General features: G+C 36.2%; 2 protein-coding genes across 5 annotated transcripts; one reads left to right on the forward strand and one right to left on the reverse strand.

Annotated features, from left to right (window-relative positions):
- Positions 1-905: 905 nt before the first annotated feature.
- On the reverse strand, positions 906-11,553 carry ZnT86D (zinc transporter 86D). 2 transcript variants are annotated; one of them, XM_071683998.1, is made up of 3 exons: positions 11,063-11,553; positions 9,148-9,251; positions 906-4,800 (listed from the first exon to the last, which is right to left on the reverse strand). In XM_071683998.1, the coding sequence occupies exon 3, from the start codon at positions 4,412-4,414 to the stop codon at positions 3,335-3,337; it is 1,080 nt and encodes a 359-aa protein (XP_071540099.1). In that variant the 5' UTR covers positions 4,415-4,800; positions 9,148-9,251; positions 11,063-11,553; the 3' UTR covers positions 906-3,334. The 2 variants fall into 2 exon arrangements, with proteins under 2 accessions (XP_071540099.1, XP_071540100.1); XM_071683999.1 differs by lacking the exon at positions 9,148-9,251.
- Positions 11,554-12,716: 1,163 nt separating this feature from the next.
- LOC139760615 (putative peptidyl-tRNA hydrolase PTRHD1) lies at positions 12,717-20,944 on the forward strand. 3 transcript variants are annotated; one of them, XM_071684000.1, is made up of 3 exons: positions 12,717-13,162; positions 17,736-17,933; positions 20,481-20,944. In XM_071684000.1, the coding sequence occupies exons 2-3, from the start codon at positions 17,748-17,750 to the stop codon at positions 20,700-20,702; spliced, it is 408 nt and encodes a 135-aa protein (XP_071540101.1). In that variant the 5' UTR covers positions 12,717-13,162; positions 17,736-17,747; the 3' UTR covers positions 20,703-20,944. The 3 variants fall into 3 exon arrangements, with proteins under 3 accessions (XP_071540101.1, XP_071540103.1, XP_071540102.1); XM_071684002.1 differs by having other exon boundaries at positions 12,719-13,239; XM_071684001.1 differs by lacking the exon at positions 12,717-13,162 and adding an exon at positions 13,301-13,438.
- Positions 20,945-21,254: the final 310 nt, after the last annotated feature.

Genomic DNA, 21,254 nt, shown 5'->3' on the forward strand with positions numbered 1-21,254 from the left:
TAAGAAGCAGCACTTGAGTTCTTTAGTTATGGAGACTCCGTTGCTGTGGCTACCCCTTTGAGGGAGTTCCACTTGTAACAGGCACAAGAGATATATGAAATATATCTCTTAACAAAAAATGCAGAGGTGAATTCCCATTTGGTGTGTAACTGTAACAGGAGGAAATCTGGATTTCTTTTTTTGTTCCAAGATGATTACGCATAAAACACACCCATGGAATTGCAGATAATGTTTTAGTTTGCATAAAACTGATGATTAGCAAAATCTGAGAAATACTCAGCACTATGAATGTGAGACCGTTAATCACATCATTAGTCAAAGATACATCTTACTCGAGAAAAAGGCTGTTGCTGTACTTTACCAGCCAATATCTAGAACCTTTTTCTTGACGTCACGAGGAATGCTACACTGTACTGTGAAATTGCTGTCACTAACTCTTGAGTTTTTCTTTGCCTTACATGCTACTAATCCTCTTGGATTGATTCCACATCATCAAATGGCAGATCTTTAGTTGCCCTTGCATTAAATCAAAGCAATCTCAGATACTGCACACAAACAGCTTTTTCTATCTCAATATATGCTAACCACTTTAATGAACTCACTCTTAAAGCCAAATTTCATGCCATGTCTAGACATGTCCTGTGGTAAAACTTTTATCCCACTATATTACCAAGCTCTCCAAATGCATAAATGCAACTAGAAACAGCAGGAATAATTTGAGCACAGTGAAAAAATTTCATATGTAAATGAAGCTTGAGAAGTTCCAAAGCCAGGAACAAAGGTAGTTACAGGTGAGGTTCATGAGCTATTGGCAGCAAAATTCATAATCTTGATTAGCAGACAGTAATTCCACATGTTTACTATTCCATTTGTTGGTTGCGTAAGGGTTCTTACTAAACAAGCTATCTTTCAATCTTTTAATTATGTCATATACACAAATCTAACTGGCCTTTTTTTTTCTACATGGCACAGGCAAAAGATGCTCCAGTCATATCCATCTTAAGTGAAAGCAAAAGAAGGTAAGGAAAATAATTGAGAAAGTAGTGCTTGTATTCATAACTCTTAAAGGTAGGGTAGATATAGGAAGTGAGGAAGATAAGAAAATTCCGTATCTTCAATTTTCAAGGAAGGGGGCATCAAACATCAGTTCTTGCATGACTGATCACATGAGCTATGGTAGGCAGCAGCCAGACATAATTCATGGGTCCTGGCCCAAGTGGCAGTAACACATAAACAGCTCTCAAGAGCAGTGGCCAAAATAATAAATGCACAAAAAAAGAAGTGAAGCACTATCACAGCAGACAGAAGGGGTGAATGAAGAAAGGTGATATCCAGAGAATTTAATAAAGCAAAAGTCTTTTGATTCCACTCAGGCTAATAAAGAAGTAAAGGAAGAGTCACCTGAAATATGAGAGTAGCACACAACAAAGAGGTGAATCATTTCAGTGCCTTGAAGAGCCTGCATGAGTTACCCTGCTGGACAGTGGGAGATCACATACTGGATACAGACAGATTACTGAACAAATGTTAGGCAAATATGAATTCACCACAAATGGAACTGGAATGTATATCTCTTAAACCTTTGTGGCTCAAGCTTGAGAATTATTGGGCAGCTTGGAAAGTAAAAAAATTGCCAAGCCCTAGAATCTTTTATGCTTCACGATTTGATAATCTTTGAAATGTGCCATCCTGATTTTCTTGGATTTCTGACATGCTTATCTTCAAGAAGCTCTTGTCATTTGTTTCAGTTGCACATCTTATAAATGACTTGTCAAAGAATCATAGAACAGTCACTTGTGCAACATGATGTTGCAACTGGTAGCATGGACAGTCTGACATAAAAGAATTTTCTTAGCTATATTTCTTTGACAAAAATACAGAACCTGTGTCACGGATTTTTTTCTTTAAGGGGTAAAAAAGCTACGGATAAATTTGCTAGGAAAAAATATTTCTACGGGGAAGACATTCTGCTATGCTTGGAACTTTTCTATAAAATCTACTATAAAAAATTATGCTGAATACATAGTCAATCAACTCTTCCTCTTTTGCTGATGCGATTAACAAGATTTTTTTAGTAAAATAGTAATAAGTACAAATACAATCTATTACTTAACTATTTTCATATATCATTGGTATTTTCCAAGATAATCTAACAATTTCAGTATCAAATTTTTTCATTAAGCTTTTGGATTCTATGATGGTGTTATTAAAAGAAAAGCATTTGAGCTTTCTTTGTTATATATTTCAATAGAAATAAAAGTAAATATAAGAAGGCTATTAAAGGAATGCAATTATTAAATTTTTTCCAAAAACCTTATACGTATATTTACATTCATATAAATTAATTCCTTATTACATTTTGTTTTAATTTGGTGTAATGAATTGCATTTATGTTTTCTTTTAATATTTCACTGAGATCAAGGAAAAAAGAAATTTGTTTTTTGAAAAATACCAAAAATGATCAGAGAGCTAGGGGTAGATCTAAAATGCATAAATACCAAGATAATGAAAGTGCTCCAGATTGGCTAAAAGGGAACGTGCAGCACATCACCCCCTAAATAATTACAGCACAAAATTGGATGGAGATTCTCACTGTTATGAGGTAAAATTATCCACTTTTAGCACTAAGAAGTCATAAATGCTTGAAAATAAAGAACAAAATAAACTTTGGAATGCTGTACATAATAGCTTTCGATACTTTTTTCAGAATTTCTCTTGAAGTGCACAAAAAGAAAATGTAAGAATATATACAAACTAAGTGAGGGCCAGCACATTTTTAAGGGCTGGGTTCACATGACAATCATATCTTGGATCGTCATAAAAACTGAATTACATAATTCCCCTAAATAGGGAAATCAACTATGTAAAGCCACGAAAGTTTAGACCCCAGGAAGAACTTGCTCATGACAACACTGGGTACTAGTGCAGATCCATGAGCCAGAAAAGCAATAAACACGTTAATACAAACATGGTGGAGATTCATCCTAAAACTTCCCTGCGTTCAATGGAAGATTCACATTGCTTGGCTCATAAGGCAGGATGATCCTCCCCTCCCAAAAAAAATAAATAAATTTGTAAGATATATGCATCAAAGGGCATTACATTTACTAATCATACACACACTTTGTAAAAATGAAAATAATTTTAGAGCATGTAAGTAAAAGGAGTTTTTAAATCAATAGCCTAAACATTTGATTTTTCCATAAATAACTCATTCCTGATACCTCTCATTAAAACTTTTCAGAACTATAACATTTGGCCTATCACAAGTAAGTTATGAAACAACTGTTTCAGCCAACATTATTTTTACATCCGCAACAAAAGGTAAAAAATGCTACATCGTGGAATAATCTAATTGGACATATAACTGAGTCACACCAACAGCACTGAAAATTGCACGGGTCTGTTGGACAACATATCGTGGGTCAGCAGCAGCTGAAACTTCTAACTTAATATTCCCAATGTATTGTCCAGTGCAGAGTGTCCAAAAGTGAGGCTCCTGAACACTAAACACTCCTGTTAGTGCACTTATTTTATAGAAACACCCAGACAGTACACCATCCAACTCTCTGGGTTGCCGTTGCATTAGAATTTCTACAGAATTTCTCAAAAGACTCAATACACTTACAAGAATGAGGACAGCAATGAATAAGGAGCAGATTGGGTCAGCAATCATCCACCCAAAAAGATACATCAAGACAGATGACACTATAACACCAACTGATCCTAGGGTATCAGCTAAGATATGGAGGTATACACCCTGCATGATCTGTGAGCCGCTCCCACCACCATGTGAGTGACCATGATGTGCATGTCCATTATGAGCATGTCCATGTCCATGGCTACTGTGCGAGTGCCCATGATCATTGTGCGAATGTCCATGAGATCCCACGCCATGACTGTGGCCATGTGCCCCTCCATGTTGGAATGCAAATATGCCTATAACATTGACAAAGAATCCTAAAACAGATACAATAAATAATCTCTCATGTTTCACTTCAGGTGGTTCAATCAATCGTTCTACAGATTCTGCAAAAATGAAAAATGATACAAACAGTAATAAGAGTCCATTTATAAACCCACCAAGGATCTCTGCCCTAACATACCCATACGTGAATTTATCATTGGCCCGCCACTTAGTGATAACCTTGGCTGCCAATCCCACTACCAACCCTGAACAGTCAAAGAACATATGGAAGGCATCAGATATGAGACCTAGGCTGTTAGTCAAGATTCCATAGCCAAGTTCTACAAAACCAAAAGTCAAGTTTAATACAAGAAAGAAGAAGAGATTACGAGAGTCCGAATCCGCAAGGATTAATCTTACCACATTACCTATCAAATCCTTGATTTTAGTCCTGCTGACTGAGGTAAGTGGTTTAGTGTCCTCAACATCAATAGTAATGGGCAACATTGTTTCTGGATTACACAATAATACACCTGATTTTCAGGTTCATACACTAAAGTATCTTTACTTTATACTGTGTTCATATGCAGTTGCTACACTTTATATCAACCCTTTTATTAGCACTTGGATTTTCAACAGCATGCACATTCAGTAGACCTCAAAAACAAATAAATCTTCATATGTTTTTTCATTTTTGTAGAGTGCAGCACGTAATTACAAAATGTAGTCTCATGATGGTGAGCTTCAGCTAATAATAATAATCTTTGTAGAGTTGTGTATTTCAAGGGGCTGCCTTCCAATGTGTTCTTAATGCCTCACTTACAGTAAGACTCTCGTTGAAGGAAAATCAGGTAAAAATTCAGTCTCCCTCACACTGGTACAGCTAACTCATCCTGAAAGAGAAGAAATATGATTAATGAGTGGCTCCTACTGATGCAACTAAGACTGAATAAATACAACATACTACTGGGTAATACAGAGTAGGATTACAAGCTGGGAAAATTATTATAATTTCTTTGTCATCATTTGGAGTTAATTATAAATTCTCCACCTTTCTTAACATACATAATATACAAAAAGACAGAAGTGCACAGGTACAAATATCACACAATTATTTGAGCATATTGTGCTTTAATTCTGTGAATGATATACAGTATCAGCATACTGCCCAAAGGTTAAGTAGTCCAGTTCTACCATAACAACTACTCAGTAGACTTTGTCATTTAATTTCTCATTCCAGTAACCTCCTGTTCTTATTACATACTACATTTGTCAAAACTTGTCTTCTAAATGTTTCTTGAATTTATTCTTATCCTCACCAAACTCGTATGTATTGTTCCTACATCTGTATTATCTCCAATAGTCCTTGAAATTATATGCAGAATTTACATACCTCACATCTCCCACTGTTTATAATCACCTAAAGTGCCATCTTAAAACAATCAAAAGCATTTTCTTTGTTCCTCTACACAAATTTTAATCCCACAATTTTCAAATACACTGCTCATTTTTGCAATGGAAATAATTATTCCACATTAAACTAACTGTTATTTTCATGTCAGCCTTGTTTATCTTTTTCCTAAGAATTTAATTATAAGACCCATTTAGGCAGGCTTATTATTTAGGAGCATTTAACAGAAGTAGTCATAAGGAGCATTTGGTAGGAGCCTCTGCAATCACTGTGTTAGACTTGCCCTCTGCCAGTGGCTTGTCAAGGGAGAGGCACTAAAGGCTAAGAAGCAGCACTGGAGTTCTTTAATTATGGAGACTGTTGCCTTGGCCACCCCTTTGAGGCAGTTCCAATTGGAACAGGCGTCAGAGATATAGATAGATAGATAGATAGATACACGAGTTATCCACTGATTTCCTACTATCCTTTTTAATCAAGTATGTCCATCTCATTGTATTTCACCTTTACTGGGCTCTCCCACCAAATAATTATTTATCCAATACTATAGTCCAATAAGGAAGGCCGTGAGAAAAAGCTAATTTCTCTAAGAACCTTGAAGAAGGTTACCCCAGCAATTCATATTTTTTTCCTCTTTAACTTCCTCTACCCTACACTCTTTTACACTGGACTCCCTCATTTATACAATATTCATGAGATGAAGTCACATATACACGATTTACCATCTACAAACTGAGCCAGAACTCACATTTTAGTGGTTGCACATAACTTTAAAAAGTAATGTTTACTTTAAGCTTGTTCAAAAGTGATAAAAAAGTAAATGCCTGTCAAATTACTAATAATAAAAGAATAATAACATAAACAGAGTAATGAAAATGAAATTAACAAACATTTGAATGAAATTTAAGTGGTCATGGTAGTGAATCACAAGAGGTACAGCCTCCAATGCCATTATCTCATGATGCTTTGTTGAAAACTTCCCAAAGGCAAGCAACATAAAGCCCTCAAAAATAGCTTCAAAGAACAAAACAACAAAATAATGTTTTTACCTATAGTACTAACAGAACGTAAGCCAGTGCCAGAAATATAAACAATGAATCTACAAGGAGCACTGTAATGAAAGATTCGTGATCATCAGCTGACATCATTACATTTCATCAACACAAAGTGCAGTTCTCGCTATTGCGTTTTTATACCTCTCCATCAGTAATTAAACATGGTTTGAAGGGTTATATTTCTTATTTCTAAACATATAGACAGTCAAACTATAAAAATAAATTTTTTTTTTTTTTTTTTTTTCATACTATTCGCCATGTCCCGCGATAGCGAGGTAGCGTTAAGAACAGAGGACTGGGCCTTTGAGGGAATATCCTCACCTGGCCCTCTTCTCTGTTCCTTCTTTTGGAAAATTAAAAAAAAAAAAAAAAAAAAAAAACGAGAGGGGAGGATTTCCAGCCCCCCGCTCCCTTCCCTTTTAGTCGCCTTCTACGACACGCAGGGAATACGTGGGAAGTATTCTTTCTCCCCTATCCCCAGGGAATAAATTTATCAGATTTCATTATCTATATGGTTTGAATAATGCTTCAGTACTGCCTATGAATAAAATATACAACTTGAAACCTTGTTTAATTACTATGGAGCTGTTGAACATATTAAGCACAAACCCCTCCGACCCTCATTAAGCAGTGGACCAAACTAACATAAAGATATTTCATATAACTTCTGTGTATATTTCTTCACGTGTCAGTTGATCTTTTCATAAAATAAAGCTTTTTTATTCATGTATAAAGATTGACATTGAAATCAATACTGCTTTTACATATAAAAGATAAACATTAACTCCCTAACTCCCTTTGAGGCCTGGTAATGATTCACATTACCTTTTCGTTATCTTAAATAATCTTCTAACCCTTCAGCTTGAACCAAGTCTAAGGGGTTGAGTTAAGTCACTCATCAACCAATATGCGGAAGGCTGCAACCCTTATAACCACCAGTCTTCTTGGTCTGTAAATTATGGATATACTTATCTAGGTATGGCCTTCTTAAACTTCACTACAGAAACCATTGTGTTTCCGATGGCTGCTCACAACATGGTGAACAATATTGGACCACATCTGTTCAAGGTATTTTCTTTTGTGCTTACTGTATCTTTTTATTCCATGGTGATATTCCAGTTTCCTATGCCTGTCATGCCAACAGAGAGCCATTTTTGAGTAGTATTTCTTCAAAATCATTTTTTTTCAAATTTTCTAAGTGTGAAATATGATAAACTTTGAAATGTGCTCCAAAAAAAACAGTCTAATTTCAGACATTCCAAGTATGACGACTCTGATCCTTCAGTGTCACTACAGGCTTTGAAAGATCTTCGAAGACTTTCTATCTGTAATTTTGCCCCTCTCCTGAAAGATAATGTTAGCACACATCAATATTCTGTTTGTGAGGGTATTGGTGCTTTGTAAAGCATCATCAACGATTTTGCCTGTCTTGTCTTAATGCTCCATTTGATCCAGTCTGCCATCTTTTTGGAAGAGACAACTGTTGACTTGTTGCATCTGCTGAAGGTAAGGTTGTCGGCCACTATTCCTCTTATGATTCACTTGTGATATGATGATGACTGTAACTGTCCAGTATTCTGTACAGTTTTTCATTTCCCCATAATCCACATGCAGGAGTTGGAACTTTTCTTCATGGAAAAGCATGTTATTTTTCAGGTTACTTATTCCAGTACCTTCTGCAAAGGATAAAATGAAAGTATAACTTATATCTACATCAATGTCAGATATGAGAATGAAGGAGACTTAGGGTGCTACTACTGTTTCTTGAGAAATATGGCTTTTTAAAAAGCATGGAGGAATTAAACCAGCCTAATTATAACAAAATGTTGTGATGTATATCTCCATAGAGTAAAACTTCTGTTATCCATAATTTGAGAACAATGAAATGTTCACACTAATGAGTTTTTCAGTTTTGGTTGGCAACTTTCCATTAACTGAAAATTAAAAAAATTGAAACAATAATATTTCAATTCATATGTGCCCACAATGCAGGAGTTTTGTGACGCTGGTGGTTGTTTACCATATACTACATGCTCTCTGGCAGGGTGTTGTGTGCTGGTCTTGCACCCTTGACAACTACTGCAGGCAACGGCCTCTTTCAAGCATCATCAGTAATTGCCTAACAGCTCCCCTTGAAGCCATCTTCATCTTGCATGAAGGACAAGAAGAATGTCTTAAGCCTCAAAAAAGAAGAAAACTAAAAAGTTAAACAAAAAAGTGTGCCATCACATTACACACACCATGTTGTACTTTGTCACAGATAAGTTACCCTTACCCACAAACTGCATAAATGCCCATGAGAGAATACAGCAAATCAGTAGCTTCAGTATCCTTACCTAAAAGAAAAACAAAGAAAAGTGGAACATCTGAAAAAATATCAAGCACCTGGCCTATTCATGTATCCCAAGGAATTCAAAAATAGCACATTGTGGTTTTCAAACCTTGTCATGTACACTAAAGAGCTTGAAAAAAGTCTTCCACCTCCCAAATTGGTAAAACACTATAATGGTAAATGCATACCAGTTCATCTCACCTGAGTTATTAATAAATATCTAAAATGAACAATTGGGTATGTTATAAACAATTTGGAATTTATCATGACAGGAAATCACTGGATGGAAATGTATGATGAAAATGTACCTTTCAACGCTATATATTTTGATGGCCTAAGCATCTGATACTTAACCACACAGTAGGTTTGTCTATAAACTTAGAGAAATCAACAGAGGAGACCACCTGATAAAATGGGAGAAAAATTTCTTGAATACCGTACTCACACTTATTTGAGTCTGAGGGCCAGTCCATGATCATGAAAAACCTGATTTCACAGTAAACTGTACACCAAACCAGCCTTCCCCGAGTAGGCCATTTGCATTCCATCCTGAAACTCGGATAGGATAATATCCTTTACGATAAAAAACAACAAACAAAATATGCAAAAAGCATAAGTGAGTGTGTACAATGAACTGTGATAAACACTGTGTAATAGAAAAGAGCTGCATATGTAAAATGCATTAAATCAAAGTAAAGCTGGTATCATAATCACAGATAAGTACAAAAGTGTCATATTTATTTAATCACTGTTAACTCAGATTCAGATAGACTGAATGAGGAGTAAAGCAGGTGGAGAATGTCAAAAAGAATTATTGTGAGTGAAATGCCTAGGTATCAGTCTTAAGACCAGTGTGTACTTATAAATATTTTACCAGGTAGAAAAAAACTACACAAATACATGTAAAACTTTTGTGTATGACAATGATTTGTACACAATTTAATCATAAATAAGTCCATAGTGGTACAGAGAGAAAGATTAAGTTATCCAATACCTGGTCATCATTAAAATGCCTAAAAAATAAAGAGATGGTAAAAATATATCAAAATCATAATTATAAAATAAAACAGGACATGCTGACAGAAATCTACAATAAGCAAGACTTCGACATTCTCTTTGGACAAAAGATTCTGATGACCTCAATGAGAACATTTCATCCAGAGAGAGAGCAGTATACAGGGACTATTAAAACTTACTTTTTTAAACATTATTGATGAAGATTTTAGCATTATACAAAACATACAGCCACATTTAGAATATGCTGCTCAAAAGTTGGTCCCCATACCTTAAGAAAATAATGAGAAAGTGACCCCATTCCAAGGGCTAATTGGGGAGAATGATGTTCGTTTTCAGCCAAATTACATTACAATCCATATTTTTTTTGTAAAGGACATTAACAATTCAAACACTCATATGTGAACTATAAACTTACCTTGGTCTAACAATAGTATTGTGGTCTGTATATCCCCTGCCCCATAAGGCTAGCAGTGTTCACAGAGTAGGAAATACTATTCTGAATCTTAGAAAACAGCTCCCTACACTTGAAGTTCCCATTAAAATTACTCAACAACCAAAGCTATAAATGATGCACATCTAATTTAGATTTTCAAACCAGACACTGTCATGATATTTCTTCTGCCACATTGCATGCATGCAGCTGGAGGAAGGAAATACACTTCAAACACAAGTATACACATAAAGGGAGGTAACCTCCCAACAACAGAAAGCAAATGACACCTTAACTCATAGTAATATCAAATAACATAAAAAATAGTTATTTTAGATTCCAAAGGGAAATTTGGTTAGGTTTTCCTCGGTTCTGTTCGTTCTCTAAAACACTACCACTTACTTTTCACCCCCAATTTCCCAAATCATCATACATGCACCCAGGTCTAAATCACTTCTACCAAGTTCATTAACATGCATTTCTTCCATATTTATGTTACTTGTGGTGTCCCTGTGAACTGGAACCTTAACTTCCTTAAAGCCTCACTTACATGTATCCACTCGTGATATTTAAGGGTCAAAGGTCACGGATGCTGCTCCTAGGGTTAGCCTGTTAGCTTTAAAAGTTGTCAAGCACTGTCTTTTAACTTTCTTCTTTAAGAGGGTACAGAAGGTATTACTACGAGACACTTTTAACGATGGGAAACAGTCCTTGAAGTGAAAAAAACAAGGATAAATTGGCTTCTCTGCATGGCATCACAAACCATCTGGTCTTGACAGGTACCACTGTTCCATCTGTACACACTGCAACCTACCCCAAACACTTATTCCAGGACCTTCAGATTTATCTTTGAGACAAATACACTACAATTTGGGGAATATATAGGTATAAAAGTCTTTCTCATTCCACTTACACTAGAAAGAAGGGTCTCAACAGTATTTAACTTCCTGTCCGGGGACGTCAGTATCCCAGCTGACGGTACTTCCCCAGCGGCACTGCTGATGATGTACACAAACTAAACTCTAAGAGTCAGGTACACAATTAATCCCTTTATTTGTGTCCAATATTAAATTGATGGGAATAATTTTTTCGATACTTCTTTCCAATTGGTTTCATTAACTTTATGTGTCAAGGTGAAACGAAACAAGAGCAAGATTAATATTTGACCAATGAAAACAAAGTTTCCTTGCATGGACGGAGCGCGGGCTATTTGACACTTCATATGGCCCTTAAGCTCGAAGATACCTATCTTGAGACTTTGCTGTCTCATTAATGTTTTCCGTCACGATTCTATTTAAATATATACTGTTGTGATCTTGTCCTGCCAAGTTTATTTGTCCTGTGATCACAACACGATCACATGATACTTTTTTGAGTCAGACTTGTATACTCTTGCTCTCTGAACGTGGCTGGCATCCTTAAACACTACGGGAACCCAAAAAGATACTCTTGGTGCAGTAATGTAACGTACAATGGTATTCCAAGTATTCACATCAGTCTTACTGACGGAAACTGCCCCACCCTTAAGGTCTATATAAAGGATGGGTGCACGGCATCATATGTCCATCCTACTTTTATTGTCTGGCTACCTCTTTCCAGCATAGCACAGATAGTCTTTATAAACATGGCTTATACGGTGAATTTTACTTAATTTCTATTCATCTAAAGACTGAAATTCAACGGAGTGCCTTAAAAATAAGTATTGACTTTTGAGTGAATGTTGATCACAATCTAACACATCAAAGTCAACAAATTTCTTTCTGAAATGAATTGAATATTGTATTTGCATAAAAGGAAATAAATCATTGCTGATGCATTTATCTTCCCTATCTTTTCATTTCAGCAACCAGCGCCATAACCCTGATAGGATGAAGTTTCATTTGGCACGACCTGTAAGTCGAAAGGAATGCATCTCAAGGCCAATGTGTTGAGGGTATAGTAAGAATTAATTTGGAAATTATTCTTACTGGTCAAATACAGTGTTAATATGAGGGTTGAGTGATACTGGCTTTTGACCTGATACATCGTTAAATAAAAGGCAAGATATCCCTACATAAGCAGCTCACAGTTGGCAGCATGTCTGTCAGCTACAGATAGAAGTTACGTTAAACGCCACCATGTGACTCTTGCAATAATCCGTCTCTTTTACACCAGCATTATGGGCCCTCAACTTCCTCTACCAGCAATAACCACTGTCCTATGACTCCTGCCAGGGCCGGATTATGGCATAGGCCACAGTCTAGACCCTCGCAACCGACACTTTAAGTCTCGGGATGAAGCACTGGCCAGCTTTTAAGTAAGTGAACTTGAATATAGGCAACTGTACATGTAGATGAGCAAGGAAATGAATAATCATGGGATGAATAGGTAAACTGATCATCGCATTCCATCCCCACCAGCATCTCTCGGTCTTCCTTAAAACATTTATAATGGCGAAGGACCTCGAAAAATCTATCATCTGCCGCTAAACTTCACTCGTATGTCTCCAAAATACGTGTCATATGTCATGCGTGACACGAATGACTGCACTTAACATTTGGTCGCACAGTATACCAACGTTCTCCCGTCACCCCAGGATTATAAGCTATCGAGAAAATCCTTCCAACGAAGCCCTTTTCCCAAGTTTCGAGTGTTCTTTACCTTATCTACGACAAATTATATAGTCATGGTATCTTCCCTGAGACAGACATAAGGTTCTGCTGTCTTGCATCTGAAGTTTGAAAATGAGTGCCTACAAATGCCGCAGAAACACGAAACCAAATGGCCGATGGGGAAAGGACTAAAAGAAAAAAAAAAAAAGGGATACCGTTTGTGTGTGTTGATGGGATATTAACAATTTCCCATCTGTTTATCCATTTTTTTTATTTCATTAGTTTATTTTAGATTAAATCTCTTACATTTATTGCGAAAAAACGATATTCATCATTTCATATATCACAAGGTTAGGAAAGAAAAACAAATATAATATTGTATAAGCGACGCGACTACTGTTGATGTTCCTGGAAGAGCAAAGGTACAGCATAATCCACCAAGAGTATGACTAATATCGAGTATATTGACGTTCCCATGCGTTAAGATATTCAGATACAGGTAAAGGTATAGCTTACAGAATACATATGTGTATGTGTGTCCTTGTTAAGTGTCACTTAGGAAAAGTGAACCAAAAGTTTGATGAATGGTGTTGACAAGGGAGGTCCTGACACCGGACTAAACCGTTAAAGGTGCTGATCAGTGCTACCAAAAGACGGCAGGAGAAGCAGGTCAGGCCAAGCTTAGTAAGAAATGAAATGTAAGAAAAATGTATAGGTAATTATCTGATTTTCTCAACACATTAGTGCCTTCGTGCAGAAGCAGCGGGTAGTTGTCTCGTTAAGCTCCGCATTGATGTTAGCTTTGCCAAATGGCTGCTTATTTCTCAGGTACTTTATATAGATCGTTTTTGTCACAGAAATACCTATGAAGGTCTGAGCTACCATCTTTCGTGTTGAATTATATTAGACAAAGCGATAGTTTTGTTAGTGAAGTTGTGGGGATAATTGATGGAAAAGTAGTTAATACACTTGTAAAAAAAAAAAAGTCGAGAATCTAGAAATTTCATCCAACCTCCCTAAGAATCAAGATTTATTTTGATGTTGAATATTCTTGTTTAGACGTGCTACACATGAAATTGCACTACCAACATGGCACGATGTAAACAAACTATTGCAATCCTCATCAGTATTTTTTTATTATAAGTTCGGATGTTAAATGATATTGTATTTACTTGTAGAGCTAGGAACTTTAGAGGTGTAACTTGTCCTGCATCTAAAAAGATCTCCAATTTTTATGCTATTTTCATTTACTAGTAGTGATACCATACAATGATAATATTGCAATGTTGTAAGACTTAGGTGCATCATGACTGTAGATGACAGTGTATCTAGTTTTGCATGGTTGTCATTCATACTTAATGCCATTTTGGAGGATGACGGTTTGTCACCACTACTGATTGAATATCGAGAGATTAAGATTTAGAAGAAAGGTGTTTTAACATCCAGTCTTTTGAGCAAGATTTTGACTTTTTCTTCTTGAACTGAAATTGGCATCACTTAATTTCCTATATGACCTTGGATGGTGTCATTATTATTTCTCATTTTGATTACTTAGTTTCTGAATGATATAGTAATGCTTTGTATTACTATACAAATTACATTATTAGTTGCCATGGTATCATCCATGAAATCTCGCTTAATGTTGTGGCTCATCATGTTAATGTGTTTGGTTTTGATATTGAAAAGAATTTGGCAAATTATGTAAATATGTCTGGTTTAAATGAAAAGAAAGTGAATTGCCAGGCCATCTTAACCTTCACAGAATTCTGTGCTTCAGTTTTACCTCCTTGCTCTTCATGCAGAATTTTATTGAAAATGTTTTTTGGCAGTATGAAAACCTGTATTTTACTAAAAAAAAAAAAACTATCAAACGATTCTTTCTATTCTTTTCTTTATTTTTTTTTGTCAAGATTTCTTTCTTATGTGAAAATATACTTGACATATATGAAAAGAAAATGGCAAGGTGTGACACAGTTACTCCAAAGGCATTAGGTAATTTGTTCTTTGATATTGTAAACTTTTTCTTATTGATAAATATACATGTCCCATGTTAAGTAGATTACCTAAACAATTTTCATGATTTTCGTTTATCTTGTGCATAAAATAGTTGTTGAGTCCATAATTACATGTATAACATGTTAGATAGTTTACTGTAAGTGATATAGCTCAATTTGTTTTTTCTCCACAAATATTTCTGCAGAAAACAAAAGTTTAATGGCTTTGAAGCTTTAAGTGACTTTCAAACTTCTTAATCACATTTCAGTTAGTACATTACATTACATTACATTGTGTTTTTAGCACAGAGATCAGAATGTTGGATTGAACATTGTTGACCATATATGATATCATTTGACCTACTCTAAGAAGTGTCTTTGATATCAAGATGCATTTCAGTGTTAGGTTGTGTTGATTTTATATATTATTACTTCAACTTATGTATATCCAGATTTTGTTAGATGTTTAGATGTACAGGATATTATATTGCACTTATTCTGCAAGAAGCACTTCACTTGAAAAAATATACAGTAGTTTAGCTTGATATTTCTGTAAGGTGCCCAGATGGAATAATGCTGTCATCAAGATTTTGATATGATGTCCTTTTATTACTGTTGGATGATATTGTTAAATTTTCCAACTGATTATAATGAAGCATATTAGATTGAAGTTTTTTCCGAGATATGTTTAGGCATAACATTGATTAAAGAATATATGGTGTGGGAGGCAAGTTGTTAGAAGCAGTGAAAAGTTTTTATCGAGGATGTAAGGCATGTGTACGTGTAGGAAGAGAGGAAAGTGATTGGTTCTCAGTGAATGTAGGTTTGCGGCAGGGGTGTGTGATGTCTCCATGGTTGTTTAATTTGTTTATGGATGGGGTTGTTAGGGAGGTGAATGCAAGAGTTTTGGAAAGAGGGGCAAGTATGAAGTCTGTTGGGGATGAGAGAGCTTGGGAAGTGAGTCAGTTGTTGTTCGCTGATGATACAGCGCTGGTGGCTGATTCATGTGAGAAACTACAGAAGCTGGTGACTGAGTTTGGTAAAGTGTGTGAAAGAAGAAAGTTAAGAGTAAATGTGAATAAGAGCAAGGTTATTAGGTACAGTAGGGTTGAGGGTCAAGTCAATTGGGAGGTGAGTTTGAATGGAGAAAAACTGGAGGAAGTGAAGTGTTTTAGATATCTGGGAGTGGATCTGTCAGCGGATGGAACCATGGAAGCGGAAGTGGATCATAGGGTGGGGGAGGGGGCGAAAATCCTGGGAGCCTTGAAGAATGTGTGGGTCGAGAACATTATCTCGGAAAGCAAAAATGGGTATGTTTGAAGGAATAGTGGTTCCAACAATGTTGTATGGTTGCGAGGCGTGGGCTATGGATAGAGTTGTGCGCAGGAGGATGGATGTGCTGGAAATGAGATGTTTGAGGACAATGTGTGGTGTGAGGTGGTTTGATCGAGTAAGTAACGTAAGGGTAAGAGAGATGTGTGGAAATAAAAAGAGCGTGGTTGAGAGAGCAGAAGAGGGTGTTTTGAAATGGTTTGGGCACATGGAGAGAATGAGTGAGGAAAGGTTGACCAAGAGGATATATGTGTCGGAGGTGGAGGGAACGAGGAGAAGAGGGAGACCAAATTGGAGGTGGAAAGATGGAGTGAAAAAGATTTTGTGTGATCGGGGCCTGAACATGCAGGAGGGTGAAAGGAGGGCAAGGAATAGAGTGAATTGGAGCGATGTGGTATACCGGGGTTGACGTGCTGTCAGTGGATTGAATCGGGGCATGTGAAGCGTCTGGGGTAAACCATGGAAAGATGTGTAGGTATGTATATTTGCGTGTGTGGACATATGTATATACATGTGTATGGGGGTGGGTTGGGCCATTTCTTTCGTCTGTTTCCTTGCGCTACCTCGCAAACGCGGGAGACAGCGGCAAAAAAAAAAAAAAAGATTAAAGTACAGTACGTAGATCCAGCCTTTACATATGACTTTTGAGGCAAGAGTTGGTAGTAGTTTTAAAAGATATAGCATGTATGTGTTGATGTAGTTTCTGAATCAGTTAGGGAAAATTTTGTTTGTGTAAATAATTTAGGATGTACAGAAATGCCTTGGACTCAAAATTAGTGAAATGTTTTTGATATTTTTTCTTTTTTTATTGGGGGGGGGGATATCCATGTGTTTGCTTTACCACTTGAAAGCAGGGAAGACGAGAATGAGATGTAGTTGGAGAGAGTGTGTAGGCAAGAGGAATGATAGTTTCAAGGATGTTCCCAAGATATAACAAGATTAGGTAGGCTCTGTGAAGATAACTGTACCAAGATTAGATACAATGGAGGAGACAGTGCTAGGATTAGGCTGTATGGAGGAAACAATATCAGGATTAGGCTCAATGGAGGGGACAAAACTAGCATTAGGCTCTTTACAGGAGACATTACTGGAACTAGGCTTTTTAGAGGAGACTGTACCAGGATTGGACTCTGTGGTGGAGGCAATACCAGAATGAGGCTCTATGGAGGGGAGAATACCAGGATTAGGCTTTATGGAGGAGATAATACCAAGAATAGGGTTGTTGGGGATATAATGCATGGGTCATGTTAATTGTAATAAGATAATAACGATCAGGGACATTGCAGGAGATAATGCATGCATCATCTTTATGAGATAATACCAGGAATTGGGATATCATAGGAGATAATGCATGGGTCATCTTTGTAGATATGTCAGATATGTATGCTGTACTCTTAACAGGTGAATACATCATCATATTGATTTATGTTTTTTTCCTTTAATCACAGAGGTGTATGATTTCTTATGTGCTTGTGAAGCAGCTGTAATTTCTGTCCATGCCTGGAATACAGTCAATACCAGATCAATTGAAAACAGATAAATCTACACATTATAATGTTTTTCTGTTCTCTTTCAAACTTTTTTTTTTCTGCAGGGTGACCTTGTAGTTTTCTCTGGGACGTGGTTGTTCATTCATTCCTGTGATTAATCTTGTCTTTGAAATTGATAGGTGTGAGAGGCAATGTCAGGAGTTACGTTGGGACTTGTTCAGTATGTTGTGGTGCGCACAGACCTAATGACAACCCTGGCATGGCCTTTAGGTGCTGTCATAGCTCAAGCTTGTCATGCATCAACTGCTGTTGCTCATCTTTATCATGAAGAAGAAAATATGCAAAGATACTTGGCTGACTTAGACAACATGCACAAGGTTTGATTTCATGCTGTACATTCATTATGATATAATTGTTACTTTTATTATTGAAATACTTGTAAAGAAATGCAGCACTGATTTTAAGCTGATTATGTTTTTTTTTTTCTAGGAATTAAGAGTTTTTAAAGTTCTTTGTAAATAGTACTTCTTTAAAAAAAAGTTCATATCTGAGGCAGAATAGCTAAACGGAACTTTCCAAAGGTTGGGTTGTCTTAACTTTTCAGAGGAAACTTTTTGATGAAATGTTCTCATCCGTCATATCCTAGCTTGACCTCTACTCTTTGTGGATACCTTCTATTTCATGTTAGTCAAATGATACTGCCTCCCCCTCTCTCAGAAGTATCAAAATTTAGAATACTTTCTCTCATTCACTGTTATTGTTGCACTTATTATTAGTTTTACTCCTGTCTCATTTTTTTTTTTCTTTCCTCTTTCTACCCCATTAGCTCTTTATCTCAATAAAAGGGTAATCAAACCTCCTCACACCACATACTGTTCTCAAAAACTTAATTTCCAACACATTCACCCTCCTCCACTCATCCTCATTTTTAGCCCCCTGCTCTACCAGATAATGACCTATCTTTCCACACATTCCTAAGTGCTCATAGAATCTTTTCCCCCCCTCACCTGCCATGTGACATGCTTCTTCCATGATTATAATTGCTGCCATGTTCACTCCCACGACATATACATAGTGAGGAGGGCGGATGTATTGGCAGTAAGGTCCTTGTATACCAGAATTATACTCTTGGTTGTGATGTCATCCACTTTTTTATACATATCCCTGAGCATATCTTTTTCTTCATTTTGCTGACAACCAGATTCATAGGCACTGTTGGACACGTACTTCTCCTGTAGCAGTTTGCTTTTATTCTAGCTCATCCATCATGAATTCACTCCTTTACACACAAACACAGTCCCTTACCCCCTTCATCCCACTAACCCCAGACTTTACTTCCCAAACATAACTCATTCTATTCTACCTCCATCCCCTTCAACTTAGTTTCTCTCAGAGCTAGAACAGTCAGCTTTCCCTTTTAAAACATTGCTCTTTTCTTTATCTTCTCATCCTGATCACAGCCACGAAAATTCAGACACCCCAACCTAATCTTTTAAGGATATAGCCATGCTCGACTCTTTCCTGTGTTCCAGTTTTTGAAAAATTATAATACAAGTAGGGAATGTTTTAAGCCTCCAGCCCCCAAATCTTCTCTCCCTCATTCCTAAGTTTTAGAGTGAAATATTTCCAGTATCTGGAACACCGTTTGAGTGTATTACAATGTAAGTTATTTTTTTGGGTTGTATATCTTTAAGAACCCACCACAACTTTTTATGTGTATAGCAGTGAGGATTTCCTCATAGACTCACTTCCTGATGCTTCCTTACAAAGGCAGGAAGGATAAGCACATAGTGAAAGAAAATCACAGATAACGTAATATGTTATACAAAAGGCCAGATATCATTGTTATCCCATTATTAAAAGGGGTAACCAAAAATAGGTTTTTTTGTGAATGTAGAACCAGGATATTGATGGATGAATGAGTTTGATGTTTTACAGAGGAATGACCACGTTGTGGTACTCTACAACTAGGATAATTGTATTATTCAGATTTCTATTTGGTAATATGTGAAGGGAAGGAACATTGTCATTATTACTATTTAAAGAGAATATAAAATACCATTGGTTTTGTGTATCAGTCACAATATATATGCAGATAATATTCTTGCTGAACCTGATAGCAGGGTCATAAGAAAGTGAAATTTGTTCTTAGGGCAGGAGGAGCTGTTTCATTAATATATCTCCTAAACATATCTGAGGACATTAATATGTATGTTGGAAAGTTTCAGTGAACATGTAAATTGCCATAGTGGCTTCCTTTGTATGGTTCTTGGCTTTCTCTTGATATGTGTTACTTATATTACTCAGGCATTTCTTACTGATTGCAGATTACAGGGATGCTCTTCAAGACATGCACATTTAGACTCCAACCATGATTGACAGAGATCATAATTATAGCAGTTTCTTAACAGATCAGCCTGATAAGAAAAAGAATAGAGCAGAAATTAATCTGAGTTCATCAGGAATTTGTAGAGCTGGTTCTTAAAGGTGGAAAAGTTATAGGAAGAGGAAGGGATAGAAGGCAAAGAATTCATGTTTTGCATAATCATTGGTAGAGCATTATGAAAATGTATTTCTCATTTTTATACTGCTTATTCTTTTATTACTTTTTACCAATTTTTTTTTATTTAGATGTGTGATCTATTAAGTAATGAAATAATTATTATTTTAATTGTTATCTCTTTCATCAGATTAGATTATATTTCCCAGACTCTATACCATTTTTCTCAGCATTGGTAATGTCTTTGAGCTTTGTTTAGTCTTCAACCCCATACACCTCCCAAACTTTATACTGCCCAAACTTAGCAATATATCTCTGACATTTTTTTATTGACATTTTTTCCTACACTAACAATTTTCCTGTATTTAGGACTTTTTTATTGACATTTTTTCCTACACTAACAATTTTCCTGTATTTGTGACAGGTGGTGCTAGGAGTTGAGAGTGAAACTAAATTACAGAACTTATCAGAGAAACTGCATGAAGCAGCCATTGACCATAAGTTATGGATTGAGCAGCCCGAGGATATTCCAACATGTCTAGTGACAAAACCTTACCCCAAGGAGGAGGTCAGCAAATTATTCAAGAAACTGAAATTATTTAAGATGGACAACCCACCCAGTTCAAAGGAGAATCCAGGCAACTAGCTATAATTGTTATAGGATTCAGAGTTTGTTTGAAATATTTATTTTGTTTATGAGGTTTCAGTGAATAAATTTCATGTTAGTTTGCAAATTCCTATGTATAGTGCTTTGTGAAATAAAATGTTATTGTTGAGTCTAAAAAATTTTGAGGTGTTATATCACTAGCATGAATAAATTTTCCTCTTTCAATCATGAGACCTCATGACTTATGTAGGTTAATTCATAATAAAGTATCTTAAATTTGATTGAAATGCATTGTTTAAAACCTACCATAGGTCATTACCTGTCTTAATTGGCATTTTTTTTACAGTATGAGGAGGGATCTCTACACCCCTGGGACCCCGTCTTTTGAATTTATTGTCATACAGCTTTTTCAGCCTGTGTAGGCTGTCAGCATTTACAGTTTCATAACATAGTTTAATCCATTCATCCACAACCCTTATACCATAAAAGTACTTTCTTACATCTTTCTAAGAAGTTTCTTAATGTCTTGTTTTGGCTACTGATTTACTGAATATGACCTAGCACATTTCAAGAGACAGGCATTTCTATTTC

The sequence above is a fragment of the Panulirus ornatus genome, chromosome 37, assembly GCF_036320965.1.
Source record: "Panulirus ornatus isolate Po-2019 chromosome 37, ASM3632096v1, whole genome shotgun sequence".
NCBI classification, from domain to species: domain Eukaryota; kingdom Metazoa; phylum Arthropoda; class Malacostraca; order Decapoda; family Palinuridae; genus Panulirus; species Panulirus ornatus.